Source organism: Bos taurus, chromosome 19 (genome assembly GCF_002263795.3).
Source record: "Bos taurus isolate L1 Dominette 01449 registration number 42190680 breed Hereford chromosome 19, ARS-UCD2.0, whole genome shotgun sequence".
NCBI classification, from domain to species: Eukaryota; Metazoa; Chordata; class Mammalia; order Artiodactyla; family Bovidae; genus Bos; species Bos taurus.
The window spans coordinates 38,610,475-38,627,136 of record NC_037346.1 but is presented as its reverse complement, the minus strand read 5'-3'; the positions used below and the strand labels follow the sequence as shown (position 1 = coordinate 38,627,136).

Below are 16,662 nucleotides of genomic sequence, written 5' to 3'. Positions count from 1 at the left end.
CCCCCACCAGGGACTGCCCTTCCAAGGTTCAAGCCAAGAACCAAAAACGTGTGGTTGTAATTCTCCCCATGAGCAGCCACCTGCTGTACCAGCCATGCCCCTCCATGTTCCCACACCCACATGTTGGGGGCCCCTTCTCTTTCCAGGTTCCTCCACCACCTAAGTCAGAAGAATGTGCTGCCCAGCAAGGCTCCCAGAGGCCCTGCAGCCACTGCAGGGCTGCCCTTTGTCCTCTCTTGGCCCTCCCACCCCCACTGGAGCTGGACACTGAACAAGAAAATAAAACACATTTATTAGAGCAAAGGCCAACCTGGCCACTCAGAACAAGGCTGGGGTGGGGGATGAGGTGAGGGGATTTCTCTAGCCTCTACCCCAGGGGTCCTGTGCCCACTGCAGCCCCCTGCACCCCAGGCCAAGTCAGGAGGGGTCAGGCTCAGGAATATGCCTGGGTCTCCTTCTCCACAAAGGCCTGGAAGAGGCCGCCCAGCTCCTGGGCGGGTGGAGCACACTCCCTGGTCAGCAGCCGCCGCACAGCCACCAGGCCTTCCTGCTCCAGGTCCCGCTGCTTCTGCCGAAGCTGCTGCCCCCGAGCCTGCCCGGGAAAGGGGGCGATGAATCCCCGGGACAGGCTTCCCTCTGGATTACGGAGTAGGGGCAGATGGCTGCCATCTCACATAAGCAGGAGAAAGGATATACACCCAACATTTTCCAGGGTTGACTTTGAAGGGAGAGATTCCTCTCCTTAGCTCTAGAGTCTCCTTTGCTCCCAGTTCCCCTCATATTTCCAGAGTCCCAGTTGGGGTGGGGGAAGTGCGTCATCCCCCAGGGTAGCCCCTCTTCCCCGGGGTTACCTGCTCACTCTCCATCAGTCCCAGGGCCACCTGGTGTCCACGGTAGAGAGGGTGCCGGCGATCCACCTGAGTCTGGAATCGAGGCAGGGTCCGAACAGGGTCCTGTGCTCCAAAAGTGGGAGACAGCACCTGGGGGGGTTGGGCTGCCCCCACCCCAAAGATGAAAGGTTTGAACACAGACCTAGTGGGACAAGGATGGAAGGATAAGGGCTCTGGTACCCTTCCGTCTCCCCTGCCTGGGGCGTTCCCCCCCCAGCTTCCCCACCCTCTCACCGGGATGGGTCTGGTGTGGCAGTGAGGAAGTGCACGCAGGGCTGGGTGGTGTCCCGGGGCAGCACAGACACCATGCTGGCCGTGGTGCGGAAGCCCCCAGAGTCCATACAGATGCCGCTCTCCTTGTCCCTGAGGATGCCCATCATCACCTCTGCTGTGATACCCCCTGCCAAGGAGGACACAGTGAGGGCCCCGAGGGCAGAAGGGGGCCCTCCGGCCTCAGAGTAAGCCCCCGAGGCTGTGGGAGGGAAGAGAGCTGGGCCCCACGCTGTCTACTCACTGACCTTGTTGTTGCTGCAGCAGCTCCTGCCCGGCCCGGAAGCGGGCCTTGGCAGCCTCCATGCGCACAGGCTGCTGGCTCAGGGAGAAGACCTGGGCAAAGTCAAAGGTGCCCTGCCCGTCCCACCAGCCCTGGACCTGGGCGTGGGGCCGGAGCTCAGGGTGTTCTGCCGAGATGTCCGAGCCGATGCTCAGCTGGTTGGAGATGTTGTGGACCCCCTCTACAGAGGAGATGAGGGGTCGCTCATATATTGTTGAGCCCCTGTCCTGTGCCAGGCACTCAGCTAGGTGCTGAGAACACAGTGGTGAAGAGAACAAGACAACCCTCGTGGAGGGGACAGTTAAACCGATCACACGAATAAACGAGAGCCGGCAACTGCAGGGAGCATCATCATGAAGGGACCCCGGCTTGTGTATAAGGGAGAAGCCTGGCCACCAGGAAGTCCAGGAAGGCTCCCCAGAGGAAGATGCAGGCTGAAGCACAAAAGGACTCAAGCAAGTGAAGGGGGAGGTGAGGTACTGGAGAGGGCTCATCTCCCGTGTCCCTGGACGTCCCCACCATCCGAGACATTTGCACCTGGATCGGGCCTTCCTTGCCCCCACCACCATTCCCACCCCAAAAGGAGAACGCTTCTGGGAGGCAGGCCCCAGCGCCAGGCCCCTCACCCTGGATCCTCCGTGCAGCCCACAGCCTCCCCGCCGTCTCCAGCACCCAGGCCTCAGTCCGGTCGGCCAGCAGGAAAGTGTTGTGGTAGCAGAATGGCGTGGGGTCCTCCCGGCAGCTGCCCCCCTGCCCGTAGCGCTCCAGCAAGCCTGTGATCACGTGCAAGGCCTCCCGGGCAGAGCTGCCCCGTTCCAAAGCCAGCCTGGCACAAAGAGTCCAGGGGACAGAAGGGCGATGGGGTATCAGTGCTGATGGCAGAGCTTCAGTGGACAGAAGAGTCCCAGAGAGGTTTGGTGATGAGCCCAAGTCACAGAGAAAATCGCCACCATCTACAGGCTTGTGGTTTTCAAGCTGTGCTCTGAGGGGTTCATGAAATGGACTGAAGCACATTCCTGGAGGAAGACATGCCCTGTGCCCTCCAATCTCTATCAGAGCAGCTGCTCCAGCTGCCGGCTCTCGTTTATTTGTGTGATCGGTTTATCTGTTATCATTAACTGGTTTTACAAACCAAAATTCTTCATGAGATTTCACTCGAAAAAAATTTCCTTCTATTGAAAAAAAAGTTAAACCATTGCCCTATTTCTGGGCCAGGAGACACCCAGAGCTGGCTACATTTGGGAGCTCCTCACCAGACTGTGGAGATGGGGCCAGGAGAGGGGAGGGGAGGGGGCAGCCTACCTGGGGAGGACGACAAAGTGGGCAGAAAAAGGGGAGGTGCTTGGGGGCAGGGAGGGTGGCCTGGGTCAGTATTCAGCCCCAGATTTCTGGTGTATCAAGGGGGGATGAAGGAGGGCAGGTCCGCACCTGAGTAAGTCCATTCCCAGCAGGGCTTCCCCTTCCCCGACTGGCTCCTTGGTCCACACTGCCTCATTGCCAATGCAGACACCATGCTCGTTGGCACCCATCTCAGCCCCCCACAGCCAAGAAGGGCGGCTCAGGATCACAGCATGGGTCTTGGACACCTGTTCCACCTCAATGTAGGTGCACTGGAGATGAGGGAGGAGAAAAGGGAGATCCACTTAGAAAGGGGGAAGGTACCTCTAAAGTGGTGGCGCTGAACCCATCACCCAACACAACCCTTTGAGGAAGGTCTTATTATCCCTATTATACAGATGAGAAAACTGAGGTCAACAGCGGCTAAATAACAGGTTAGGTCCCAGTCAGTAGACTCAAAGCTCATGTTCTTTTCACCACATCTGGTAGCTTCTCAGGTCGGGGGAACAGAGGAGGAAGGTTTTAGAAGAATACCTATTACTGCCACACCTCCCAGCACTCTGGAAGGCCTAACCCACCTGGAGGCGGCTCCCAGGGGCGTGCGTGCCTGCCGGTACAAACACCACCTCCTGCACCTCATCCCGGGGCCGGTCAGAGTTCTTGGCAAAGATCACGGCTGGGAGAGCCGAGGCCGGGGGCACCGAGACAAAGCAGTCGCAGGAACATGGGGTGTCAGGGCTCCACGATGCCATCTGGGGAGAGATGGGGATGCGTGTGTCCCTCTCAAGCCACCTCTCCACCATCCTGACCGGGGAGCGGTCCTAGGGAGCACCCCTCCCAACACGTGCAGACACTACAGGAAGACACTGCGACGGGTTTGCCACGCACAGCACCGCACGCGTGCTCGTTGCTCGGCGTGAGCGAAGGAAACGCCCACTCTCTCCACGGGCTCCAGGTTTGGGAATCGGCAGACGGGCGCAGACCGCACGCTCCGAGGGCCCTGCTCTACTCGGGAACGTGACACTTCAGGGCAGTCGCAGGAGCGGCTCCCTCGCTACCCAACCTCTCTCCAAGAGTCCCAAGCCCCTCTTCTGTCGGCCCGTTTCTCGCTCCCCCAACACTTTATGCTCCTCACCCTCTCTCCGTGCAAATCCCCAGCTTAGTCCGGAGTCCTACAGCCTCCGCTTCAGGTAAGGTCTGTCCCAGGGGCGGAGGCTCCTGGAAGTGACCTGGAAGACTTTGGCCTCGGGGGCGGAGTCGAAATCGAGCGCCTGCAGTTCTTCCGTTTTCCAGCAGAGTGCGCGCCAGCACCACTTCTTGGAGCGAAGCGGCCTTCGGAGTCCTGCTTGCTGCCTGCCCTACCCGGGTGCAGCTTTTAGGCCCGATAAAGGCTGCGACGAATCCGCTAGTTTCTCCAGTGGGGTCACTGTCGGGACAGGGAGCCGGAGGTGGAAAGGAGCCCACGTGAAAAGGGAAGAAAGGAAAACTTGGCTGATTCGTTAGAGAATGTGGACAGCTAGGGCATCTGGAGATTAAGGAAGAACCTCAGCTACTTGTCACCTAATTTGAATTCCAAAGGCACAATTCCTGGCTGGTGCACCCTCCTCCGCATCCCCGTCATACCCTGTTCCCCCGGCTCCTCCCCATCTCCCACCTCCCCCTCCCCAACCCCTCAGAAATAAGATCAAAAAGAAAGAAAGATCGACAGGAATGGTCACAGGCCAGGAGGCCTGGGAATAATTGAAGTGAATTCCTTAAAAAATTTTTAAGGCATATATACCTGGTGGCTCAAATGGTAAAGAATCTGCCAATAATGCGGGAGACCCGGGTTCAGTCCCTGGGTGGGGAAGATCCCCTGCAGAAGGGAATATTCTTGCCTGGAGAATTCTGCTCCCTGTCCTGACAGTGACCAATGTTCTTGCCTGGAGAATTCCGTGGACAGAGAAGCCTGGGGGGCTGCAGTCCACGAAGCCACAACGAGTCAGACACAGCTGAGCAACTAACTCATATACACAAAATCCATTCTGAGTCCCCAAAGGCCAATTCTGCCCCACAGTGCTCAAACTCATTGGAAGTTAGCTTTGAAAGAAAATTTGGAAATTTCTAGTCCAAAGATTTGTAACTGAAACAGCAAAGGAGAAATCTTGGCCAAGGGGGCATATATCCATATGGAGGTGGACTCTGATCTCAAATATTCTGCTTGACAGGTCATTTTCCTGTATAAATCATCTCCATAACCAGCATTTAAGTGAATGGATCTCACTCCCATTTGCTTTATGGAGCCCTCTGGAATGTGGAGAGAGGAGACACTGCAGGTTATATACTTGGCCCACGTCTACCCTGCCAACCAATCAGGGCTGCTGCTCAGAGATCTGGCCACAGCATCCCAGCCTGTTGTCATTCCTGGGATGGGACTGAAGGTGGTGGGCAGCTGTGGGAGTGACGGCTGGGGAAAACCTACAAGATAAGGCTGCTGGGACATCTGAAATCTGAGACATTTTCTTTTTAAAAAGATTATTTATTTATATTTTGTTGTTCTGGATCTTCGTTTCTGTGCGTGGGCTTTCTCTAGTTGCCGCGAGAGGGGGCTGCTCTCTAGTTGGGGTGCCTGGTCTTCTCATTGTGGTGGTTCCTCTTATGCGTGGTGCAGCTCTAGAGTTCAGGTGGGCTCAGTAGTTGTGGCGCACCCACTTAGTTGCCCGGAGGCATGTGGAGTCTTCCCGGACCAGGGATCGAACTGTGTCCCCTGAATTGGCAGGTGGATTCTTAACCACTGCAAAGTCCTGAGACATCTTCTGATTGCCTCCAGATAAACACAGTTGGTTCCCAAGAGGGTGCTATTTCCAGGGAAATGGGTGTCACTTTCAGAAAAGGGACTGCCACTTGAACAGAAGGTTGACCTAGAAGCTGGGCTGGAGGGAGAAGAGCATTACCTGGAACTGTGCAGACCAGCATCTCATCCTGCTCCTTTTTCCTGCTATAACATAGCGCCGCAGGCCTCTTCGGGCAGGTCACTTCAACTGCAACGGCCTCAGCGTCTCCAGTAACGAATGAAGGCGTTGGACTAGATCAGTGGTTCTGAATCATGGATGGGGTGAGGAGGGATTATATTTCAACCACACAACTCCCATTGCATAGGACAATACTTTAATACTCTGCTTCTCAGAGTGTCCGAGGATTGCCAGCATCAGCATTATCTGGGAGCTTGTTAAAAATGCAGAATCTCTGGGCCCACCTCAAACCTACTGAATGGGAATCTGCATGTTAACAGGACCCCCAGGTGTAAAGTTTGCGAAGCGCTGCTCTACTGCACCCCCAAGGGACATAATTTGGTGGGATGTTGGGGCGTGAATCGGGGTATCTGGAAAAACTCCATGAATGGTTCTAATATGCCCTCTTCCAGGTGGGAACAACTGGACTACTTGGTTCCTGAGATTCTTTTCAAACCCACACTGCTCAGATGCTGAGCAGTCAGACTCGCTAGGATTAATGGGAAGTGAATTGCTTCTGGTGTGATGTACGGGGCGGGGGGCCGGGGGGTGGGGCGGTGCGGGGGGCGGTTCTTGAGGTTGCCAGTGGACGTCATTCCAGAAGCAAACATCAAGGCTATGTGGTGATCAACATTGAATAGCCGCCTCGCTGGGCTGGAAAGCCAGTTCACGTCGTGCACTTCCCCAGGTGCCCGCTGGGGGGCAGGAACAGGCAGGAGGAGAGGCCTGGGGCCGTACAGCACAGCCTCCAGCTGCAGTTCCCAGGCTGCCGGTTCCCCTGTCACTTTCCCGTTCCTGACTCCACTCACCCACCCTAGAGGGCTTCAACTCCCACTTCCCAGGAGAGAAGAGAGTGGCTCAGAGACGTTGCCCAGAGGGGTAAGACCCATGTTCTTATTTCCCAAACTTGCTCTCAGCCCCTCTAGGACTGTCCTGCCTGGGACAACAGAACTGAGGGGTCAGAGGTGGCCCCGGGCCCCATTGCGGGGGGAGAGGGCAGCCAGGCAGCATTGCTGCCAGGGCCAGCGACTAATCATCAGAGCCCCACCAAAGGCCCCCGCTAAGAATGCAGGTCAGCGGGAGGAGCTGCAAGTGGAGGAGGGGTGGCCCCAGCCCTGCCCAGACAGGCCCAGCCGGCCCCACAGCTGCCCTCCTGTCCCCTGGGGGCAGCGAAGGGTGACAGGAGGGGAGGATTCGCCAGTTTCCTGGGGTCTGAGTCCCCAGAACCGGGAAGACAAAAAGAAGAGTTGCAGGGAGTGGAGTGGGCCTGAGGTCACAGGAATGGGCCTCCACCCAGGCGTCTAAGTCCAGCAGCATATGAAAATAAACATTTGACCCCCTCACCAGTCTGCTCTCCACTGTAATCCCTAAATCATGCTGATGCCATTTAAGAAATTCTGGAACATCGGACTCTCCCAAACAAGTGATGGAATTGGCCAACCTGGGTACCAGACTTGGCTCTGAGAAAGTCGGTTAGGGTTAGAGTGAGGAGAATAGGAGTCCCACTAGGGTAGATAATTTTGGTCATCATGTAGGATGGGAAGATGGAAGACTATAGTAACCTACTCTGCACCCTTGGAGCTAAAAACTGATCCCTATCAACCTTCCTACGTTTGGGACTCTGGAGTCATGAGGCTTTTACTCTGACATGTGTCAGGCACCGACTGTGCACCAGGCACGGAGCAGCCTGGAAAAGTATGCATTTGCACATATCTGGGGGTGCCCCATGGACCCAGTGAAGTACTTCTGTGCACACCGCGATTGTGTAACTGTGGCGGGTCTCTAGCTGGGAGCTGCAGTACGAACCTTTCCTTCATACTTTCCAGCTGGGCGGGAGCCCATCAGATAGCTGGGCTGCCTTTCATCACCTTGTCCCTGATAGGGATCATCCTGGGTGAAGAAATCGCTGTCAGTCACCGCCACCTCACTCACAACCAAAAGGCCTGATTGACAGGCACACCCCCACAGGGGCGGGGAGAGGGGGCCAAGAGGCTGGCCATCTCTGGGAAGGCAGGGAACCAGCATTCTTGGTGGGGGAGGCTAAAGAAGGGGCTTGCATGTGGAAGAGGAAGGAAATATCTAGAATCTTTCCATCTCCACAGGTGACGACCAGGGAAGGACAGTCGGCCCAGCTATCAACCCCGAGGGAACCCCACCCTCCTCCTGCACCAACAACCTCCGGGCAGGGCAGTATCCGACCCTTCAATCAGCTCAGCTCTGCCCCCAAACAAAGGAAGGGGAGGCTGCCCAGGGCCGCAGGATCAAAGAGAAGTGTCCACCCACCCTGCAGCCAGCCTGGTCCTCACTGCTGAGGGACCCTGAGTCAAAAAGGAAGCCAGAGCTAGAGGACAAATGAAGCAGTGATGTGGTTGATGACTTTATTATGGCATAAAAAACACAGGCCGCTTCCTCCTCCTCCTCCCCCCACCCCCCTAAAGTGGGTTCACAGCAGTTAAAGAAAAAAAAATCCTACATTTCTCCTCTAGGGGGCTGCCTAGAAGAGGGCAGACAGCCAAGCAACCTCGGCCTATAAAAGAGGGGAGCAGAAGAAAATCTATCCAAAGCCCTCACCTGCACACCTTAGAGCTCGGGGCCTCCATGGGGGAAACATCCACACCCCCCTCCCCAACACCCACTAGGGAGTTCCCCTGAGAATGGTCACTGGGAAAGACTATCCTGGTGGCACAGGGAGAGGGTGGCTGCTTTCGATGGGTGGAGGAAAACGACATCTCACGCCCACGGAACCCTCTCTCCCTCCCTCTTGCCCACCGGGCCAGGCAACCTGCAGGCACTGCCCATTCTCTTCTGCCCCCAACTCTCTCCACAAGGAAAGGGACCTCTGGTCAGATAAGCAGGAGGTAGGGACAGAGGGAGCATAAAGAAAGGACGTGACTTCTTAACCTACCCCATGGGTCCTTCAGGGAGAGTCACCCTACCCCTCATAAGAAGGGCTCTCTTCTACACAAACATATCCCCTCCCCCACCCCCACCCCCCAGATTCCAGCCCCACTTCCCAAAAAGCACCCAGTCCTTGGACTGGGCTCCAGCATCCCCAAGGAAAAGATGCTATGGGCCTTAGGCCAGAGGACCTTGGCTGGGTTGAACAAGACGGGGTCTCCCTGGCTGGAGACCCCAGGCTCAGTAGAGAAACATACATACACACAGAAATACACACATACATAGGTACACACAACATGCACACACATGTCCTAATATTAAATAAAATACCCTTTGCTTATAACTTAAAAAATCAATACACAACTAACCCTTGCATAGGGCTCTGGGTGGAGAAAGAAGGGCAGGGAAAAAGGAGGTCAGGGGAAACCTTAAGACCGCTATCTGGAGCCTGGGAAAGCCCACTAGCTCCAGGGTCCTATGGCCCACCAGACCCTTCCCCCATCAGCTTCCTTCCAAGTGCCTGGCTCAGCCTCTGCTGGCTTCCCCCGGCCCCACGTTCCCCACTCCAGGATCACCATCAGGATGATTTTTAGCATCTAAAGAAGGGAACAGGGATGTTTCCTGGACATCACCTCAGAAGGCAGACCCTTTGCAACGAGAGAACCTCTTCATTTGGAAGGGGAGCCTCCTAACACACACTACAGGAGGAGCAAGGCTGGTAGGCAGCGGGAAAGGGGAGGGTCGAGCTAAAGAAAGAGTGGGGCTTAGCTTCTCCGCTAAGAAGCAGGGAAGAGAAGATGGCCTGGCAGGGACAGACTTCTCCACTCAGAGCCAAACAGTTGGAGGTGGACATTCCCACCTAACTCCACGCAGCCAAGATAACCCTCTTCCTTCTATCCCTAAAGGGAAGGCAAATGCCAAGGGACCTAGGGTGAGGAACTACATCAATTCTGGAGCAGGGTCTCCTGGCTGCCTTGAAGGCCTACCTGGGGTAACAGATCAGAGTGGGCTACTGAACTTTATTTTTATAAAGATCAAAAGTTAAGGACTGAATCAGAGTTAGAGAGGGAAAGGCTTAGTTCCACTCCCTGACCAAATTCCTTTCTCCCATTTTTTAAGAGATTTCCTTGCTCAACCCCCACATCTAGCTCTCTCCTCCACCCCACCGGTCTTGCTGGAAGCTGTCGCAGGATTCTGGCCCTCTTCCCCTCTTCCTTCATGGCTCCATCAGACTGGGTCTGGAAGGCTTAATAAGGAGGCACATCAAAGGCGTTACTTCTGTGGCGACAACCCTCCCAGCCAGATAGAATCTCCTCCCTTAGGGGGACCCCCAGCCTCTGATACCCCATCTCAGCTCTTCCTCCGGAAACCCTGGGGTAAAAGCAATCTAAAGGGGATGAAAGGGACCCGGGGCGCAGGGCGGCTCTGGAGGCCCTTTTATGTCCCGGTTCCCAGGCGCTAAGGACGTGTCCAGACAGCTACCCCCAGTGCCCGGGGCGGCCCCACTCCCCTCTGCTCCCGGGACACGTCTCCTCCAACCTGTGCCCTCCGCCCTCCAGCCGCCACAGGGATATCCCTCCCCAACCCCCAGCCCAGGGGCGTGAGTGAAATAGAGAGAGGGGAGAGCTGACCGGCATGCGCAGCTCCTCCCTGCCCAGTCAAAACAGTCAAACGCGTCTGTCCCGTCCAGCTCCAGAGACTACGTACGAAACCCCTAGCGCCCCGGTTCCCTGACCCCCACACCACTTTTCCTCCCTCTCAATAAATAACCACTTTCTCCTCTTACTCAAGCTGCCCCCCCACCAGGGCATCGGGCCCGAGGGCTCTCTTCTGATGGCCCCAGGGAAGACCAGCGGGGAGGCAGGACGGAGGAGCTCAGTTGGAGGGAGCCGCGCTGCCCTCAGCCTCGCGCTTGCCTTTGCTCCCGGGGGGCTCCACCCCGCCAGCCTTGCCCTCGCCCGCCGCTGCCCCGGCTGCCTCCTCTTTGGTGCCCTCGTGGGTTTTCATGTGTTTGGCCAGGTGGTCGCTGCGCATGAAGACCCGGCTGCAGACGGCGCAGGGGAACTTCTTGGTGCCGGTGTGGGTCTGGAGATGGCGCTGCAGCTCATCAGAACGCGTGAAGCGCTTGCCGCAGAAGAGCCAGTTGCACACGAAGGGACGGTCGCCGCTATGCCAGCGCAGATGCGCCTTCAGGTGTGACGTCTTGGCGTAAGCTTTCCCACAGCCTGGGATGTGGCAATTGTGCAAATGCTTCTTCTTGCCCCCATCGGGCCCGCATGGAGCCCCCAGTCGCTCCGCCTCTAAGCAGTTGGGACAGCGGCAAACGGTCTGGCCTGAGCTGCGGGGCACCGACCTCCGGGAGCCTTTGGGCCGGGCCGCCCCGTCCAGACTGGTATCCAGGCCCTGGGACTCTGGGGCTGCCGCTTCCAGCGCCTTCGCCCCGTCGGGAGGCCCAAGGAGGTGCTGCCCTCCGGCGGCTGGAAGGAGGTGGTGCGGATGTGGGTGGGGCGGTGGGGCGCAGAGCTGGTGGTCTCCAACATAGCCCCCCAAGCCAGCCTGTAGCGCCCCGGGGTGGCCCGGTGAGGTCAGCGCGCTCTGAGCGTGGGGGAGGTCCATCCAGCTGGTACCCGGATGAAGGTCCCACCACGAGCCATCCTCGGTGCCTGGATGTGTCGGCCGGAACCAGGATTCGTAATGGTGTGACATGTCCGGCTGCAGGAGCTTGGAAAAGGGTCCCGGGACCAAGGGGCTGTCGTTTTCCAGGTCCTCGCAGGTTACCCGAGAGGAGGCCCCTGGCAGCTCATAGCCCTGTGAGAAGTCCACCTCGGGGCCCAGCGGGAGGCTCTGCAGCTCTCCAGGCTGCAGCGGGGAGGGGTAGTCCCCGGCCTCCGGGCTCGTGTGGCCCTGGTATGTTTGGAGAGGCTGCAGGTCGAGGCGCGGCGGGGAGGCGGCAGGCGCGTCCGTGTGCTGGCTGCCCAGAGAGCCGCAGACGGCGGTTAGCATTGCCGGGATCCGGGGTGGGATGGGGGACAGGGATAGTCAAGGGCACCTCAGGTGGGACCTAAAGGAGGCAAAGAAGAGACAAAGTGAGGTAAGTAACTGGCTCATTTTCCTTCTCAGCCCAGATCCCCTCCTGGGCCAAGTGCTTCTTTCCCACCCCCAGGTGAAAAGTGGGGAAAGAACCTCTGGTTGTAGACTAAAGACCAGTTAAGAGTGCTAGGAACGGTTGAGGGTGCGAGGCCCTCCACCGCGGGCAGACGCTGATAGAAGTTCACCTTCTCCTAGGTGATCCTTCCTAGAGGACCCAGCTCATCCAGGGAGTTGGGCTGGTCCCAGGTGAGCAGGTCAGATTTACCTAGATTACAGTTCTAGAATCATCCTAGCTGCCCAGCTGGGTGTGAGGGGCAGTGGCATTGCTCCCATATCCCTCCCCCAAAATTCCCCCCCGCAGATCTGCTGCCAGCCACAATGGAGAATCTAGGCTCATCTCCAGTTTAAGTCCCCACCTTAACTCAGGACTCAGCTGGGTAGAGGGAGGTGTTCTAACCCAAAACTTAAGGTGACCTGACTTCCCAAAGCCCCAAGCAGGTTCCGAGGTTTTAGAAAAAGAGCCCTCTTTCCATCCCTGAGGCATGTTCAGTGAAGAAGAGCATTTCTCTGCCCTACACTACTCCCCCCAGCTCCCTGCCTGGCTGGATTGCCTCAGCCCCATCAAACCCATTCCCATACCTGGCCCCCATTCCCTTTGTCTCTACCGGGGACTTCACCTTCCCGGGGTACAGCTACAGTGCCAGTTTCCAGAGAACGTCTCTCCACCAGAGAAAGCTAAGCCTCCTGTCTGGCCTGACCTACACCAGCGCCCAGTCAGTTTTCTGGCTGCTACCTCTGCCCTCGTCCAATCTAGGGGAGACCCAGATATGAAGCTTGGAGGGGTCTGCTTCCCTGGAGAAGGGGTCAGGCAGAGACGAGCTTACCAGCAAGCTCAGGAAGATAAAATTGCCACCCCTGTAAGGGATTCAGGGACAGAGTAGGGGAAGCAACAGGAAAAGCCAGAATAGCACAGAAATTAAGAGGAAGAATTACCCAGAGATATTATACAGGGAGTGCATTCTAGACTTGGATAGTTTTTAGGAGCTCTCCACATGATTCTAACATGCAACCAAGTGTTGAGAACCACTGCTCCTGGTCAATCCTCTTATTTTATTTTTCAATCCTCATTTTAAAGAAGAGGAAACAGCCATAATTGGAAAAGTCACTTGAAAAAAAGACATTCAATCTATTCATTCAATCAACTAGTATGTATCTCTGTGAACCAGGTCTCTCCATTCCTGGTCTATTTCTCCTTCCTTAAACCACTGGTAAACCAAAGACCACTCCCCTCCAGAAAGAGTGGGCCCCTTTCTGGAACACATACTTGTCACTTGAAGGTCCCCCTCATCTCACCACCTCTCAGTAAGATCTGGGAGCCCTGCCCTGATGCCTGGAGTGTGTGAGTTCGGGTGCCTGGACCTTCGCTGATGGTGGCGGGAGGAGACAGTGGTTTAGGGCAGGGATTTTCCCCTCCCAAATCAGTATTTGGATGACCTTACTATCTTCTGTTTCTGGGGGACCAGGGAGGTCGCTTAGGTTGTCTGGGAGAGGGAGGGAGAAGGGAACTAGGGCGCCTACTCAAGCTCCTGCTGCCTCACCACAAGAAAGGAACTGGGTGAAACGGCAGGAACAGAGCCTCAGGCCCAGGCGGGGCAGCCCAGAAGGGGCTGGGTGGGAGCAGTGAGGTCTGGGACCCTAATAGCTTTTGGCGCCTGGGAACTGCCCCAGGGTTGGAGTGGGGGTTGGGGGACAAGCTAACGATCCAGGCTCCAGAGTGGCCTCTCCAGCCACAGGGCCAGGGAGCCCAATCCTAGGATGCACTAGCCTGCTATCGAGATCTCGGTAAGGGAGACAGCCGGGCGCGTACCCGGGCTTGCGGCTCCCCAGGCGGGAAGGAGGGTAGAGACACCCTTCTTCCCTCTTCCGCCGGCTGCCTCTCCCATCACCGGAGCTCAGGTGGTTAGGACTTCCGTACATTCGGTCCACAAGTTTCCAGTCCTCCAGCTGTCCCAGTCGCTCCAGTTTCCCCAGTCTCCAGCCTCTCCCTTCCGCCCCGTTTTCACTCCGCCGGGACTCTAAACTCCTCAGATTCTTTAGGACCACCTCCCCTGAGGCCGGAGGAAGCTGCAGCGCATTCCGGGCACGTCTTTCCGAGGAGATCCCTGGTGAGCGCGCCCCTTGCCGCCCCGACCCAGGAGGGCTCCTACCTCGAGTGTGCGCTCGGGCTCCGGCCACGGCAGGCTGTCGCGCTCCCGAAGGGCGCTCTTGACCCCCGCGCGCCAACAGGCTCTCCAGAGGCGAGCGGCAGGAGCCGAGGGCTAGCGAGAGCAGTGAGCAGACCCGGCGGCGGGCGGCGGAGGAGGGGCGGAAAGAGGCGGCGGGAGGGCGGAGGGCGGGCGGGAGCCGGCGAGCGAGCGAGCGAGGCCAGCTCCGCCCGTGACTCACCGCGCTCTCTGCCTTCATCCTCTGCCCTGCGCTCCTTTTTCCCCGAATTCACGGCCCCGCCCACCTCACCTGCGGCCGCCTTTAACCCTTGCGGGCTCGGCCGGAGCGGGCCTGGCCCCGGGTAGAGGGCGGGCGGGCGGGGGTAGGGGGGCTGATCTCTAACTAGGTCGCACTCCGCCCCCTCCCTTGCTCCTCCTTGGCCCCTCCACTGCTGGGGCGAGGGGCCTGGGCGGAGTGTCTCCCAGGTTCTGGGGCCCGCCCCATCGAGCGGAGTACTGCCCTCGAGCTGGCTCAGTTCGGCGGGCACGCAGGACTCAGACCCTGCGGGAATGGAGGAGGAGGTGGGTCCTAAGGGTGATACCGAGTCACCCTAGGGCGCCGTTTGCCTCGACGGCCCTCCACCCACCCGCTCACCCCGGCTGGGCAGAGCTGCCCCAGAACGGAGAGGAAAGAAAGAAACGGGATTGAGCGCCGAGTATGTGTCCGGTCTACCCCAGGCCTGGGCCGTGAGAAGTTGGTCTTGGCCGCTGCCCTCCTTCACCATTCCCCCAGCCGCTTCTCTCACGACCACCACCTTTCCAGGTTCTTTGCGCTCTCTCTTGCTTCCCGACTCTCTGGCTACTTGCCGTTTTTTGAGTGACCTCCTCCTTTCCTCTTCCCACCCGTCTGGTCGGTCTCTACCTGCCCCCTCAGCTCTCACTCTCCATCTACCCTTGGGCAGCAACCCCAGCGCCTCCCAGGTCCGCGTCTCAAATACAGTCGCGTTCCCCTCGGACCCGAAGTTTCTCAGCCTGCGCCCAGCCCCTGTCTCCCTCTGGGGCACCCGACTGTGAAAGCTGGGTTAGGCGCCGGGATAGCCTGGGAAAAGGACACTTCTGCAAAGATTTGCGCGACCCCTCGCCTCACTCCTTCCCAATTCTCATCTGAATGTCTAAACCCAAGGTTCATAACTTTGGGGAAAGGTCTTGGATTTCTCTGAGAAAACCAAATGCACAGAGCAGCCCTCTGCAAAGTTTCAGGGCGTTTGCGACGCCCACCTACAAACTTCTGTCCAGATCGGAGTTGATTGAGATAACCAGGGTGGATGAGTCGGGGAGTTCCCGTCTCCTCCCCTCCAGCCTGGCCTGGTCGCCGGGTTAGGAGGCTCCCTTCCCAGTGGGTGCCTCCCCGTACTTGCCGCTTCGACCTCCTGAAGTGACTCTTCTGTTGTAGGGGGAATTCTGATCAACTTCCTAATTTTTTTCGTTGCCCCGGCTGGCTTTCCCTATGCGCTCTGCCATCTGCTTTTTAAATTTCGTTTCTGTCTTTACATCTATTTCATACAGCCTGAGTGGAATTTAGGCTGATTCATTTTCACAGATAGAGCCCCGGTTCCACCGCAGTTGGTTTACCTGTCCTGAATAGTAAGTGCAACTATTAAACTGCCAAACTGAGTCCACAAGGCACTTGAAAATCGATCTTTTTGTGTATGGTTCTCCACCACCAAACATACACATTCTCATATCCAGAATCAGTGTTTGATTCATCTGTGCAAATCCCTCGTTTGTAAGCCCCAGTTTCCTCATCTGGACAACCTGGGTACAAATCGGGAGGGTTTCCTGGGGCTTGGAGAAATTGATGTTCCTAAAGCATTTAACCCGTGGGGCCCCTGGTAAGCTTGTAGTAAAGGGAAGGTATCGTTTATAGTGTTATAATTATTAAATAAGTTGGTTCCCAGCAAATGTTTCTTGGATTAAGGTATATTCACAAAGATCTTTGGACTGAACGTTGACAGATCTAAATTCTATCTTGAGCCCTGCATTTGCTACGCTGATCTGGTGAATCAGGTTGCTCTGAGACTCAGTTTCCTCAGGAGTGAAATGCGGTTAGAGCAGCCGCCCTGTGGGGTAAAGGACGGGCGGGCACTTAGGAAGCCGAGCGGCGCCGCCCAGGTGTCAGGGATTGCACTTTCTGATTGGGATTTCATTCCTGACTCTTGGACCCCTGAGATGTCAAGTCTCAAGAACGGCTCTGGGTCTTTGTGGCCACAGCTAAATGAACACCCTTTTCTGTCCACATGGTTTTATTTCCATGCATTCAGCCTGCAAATCTTGACTTGGATTTGCACTTGAGTTCATAACCACATCTGGAACGGAGTTACAGGCTCACATCGAAGAGCCTGCTACTCGAATTTCTGGGTTAAGTCTGATTCGACCCCTAGGAATTCTCTTCCCCCTCCTCGTCCTCCCAGCAGCCCACTGACCTCTGGTTTAACACCTGAGCACAGATCTAACTCTTGGTGGGAAACCCGAGCCCCTCTCTCATTTATGTATAGGCACCAGCTTGTCTTGTCTTCCTGTTTCCATCTTTCCCTGGAAAGAACACGGAAAGGTATACTGTCCCTGGATGGTAGACATCCCACCGCGCTTTCACCCTGCCCGCCTTTAACCCCACCCGGTCCTGACCCATAGCCACCTGG

The 16,662-nt window shown here is 56.9% G+C and overlaps 2 protein-coding genes across 2 annotated transcripts; both read right to left on the bottom strand.

The window, feature by feature from the left end:
- Nucleotides 1–273: 273 nt before the first annotated feature.
- Nucleotides 274–4,010, bottom strand: SCRN2 (secernin 2). The gene is made up of 8 exons (NM_001205804.1): nt 3,917–4,010; nt 3,360–3,533; nt 2,872–3,053; nt 2,070–2,269; nt 1,409–1,624; nt 1,125–1,290; nt 852–1,032; nt 274–592 (listed from the first exon to the last, which is right to left on the bottom strand). The coding sequence occupies exons 2-8, from the start codon at nt 3,531–3,533 to the stop codon at nt 434–436; spliced, it is 1,278 nt and encodes a 425-aa protein (NP_001192733.1). The 5' UTR covers nt 3,917–4,010; the 3' UTR covers nt 274–433.
- Nucleotides 4,011–8,741: 4,731 nt separating this feature from the next.
- On the bottom strand, nt 8,742–14,355 carry SP6 (Sp6 transcription factor). Its single transcript, XM_005220645.5, has 2 exons — nt 13,967–14,355; nt 8,742–11,730 (listed from the first exon to the last, which is right to left on the bottom strand). The coding sequence occupies exon 2, from the start codon at nt 11,670–11,672 to the stop codon at nt 10,545–10,547; it is 1,128 nt and encodes a 375-aa protein (XP_005220702.1). The 5' UTR covers nt 11,673–11,730; nt 13,967–14,355; the 3' UTR covers nt 8,742–10,544.
- Nucleotides 14,356–16,662: the final 2,307 nt, after the last annotated feature.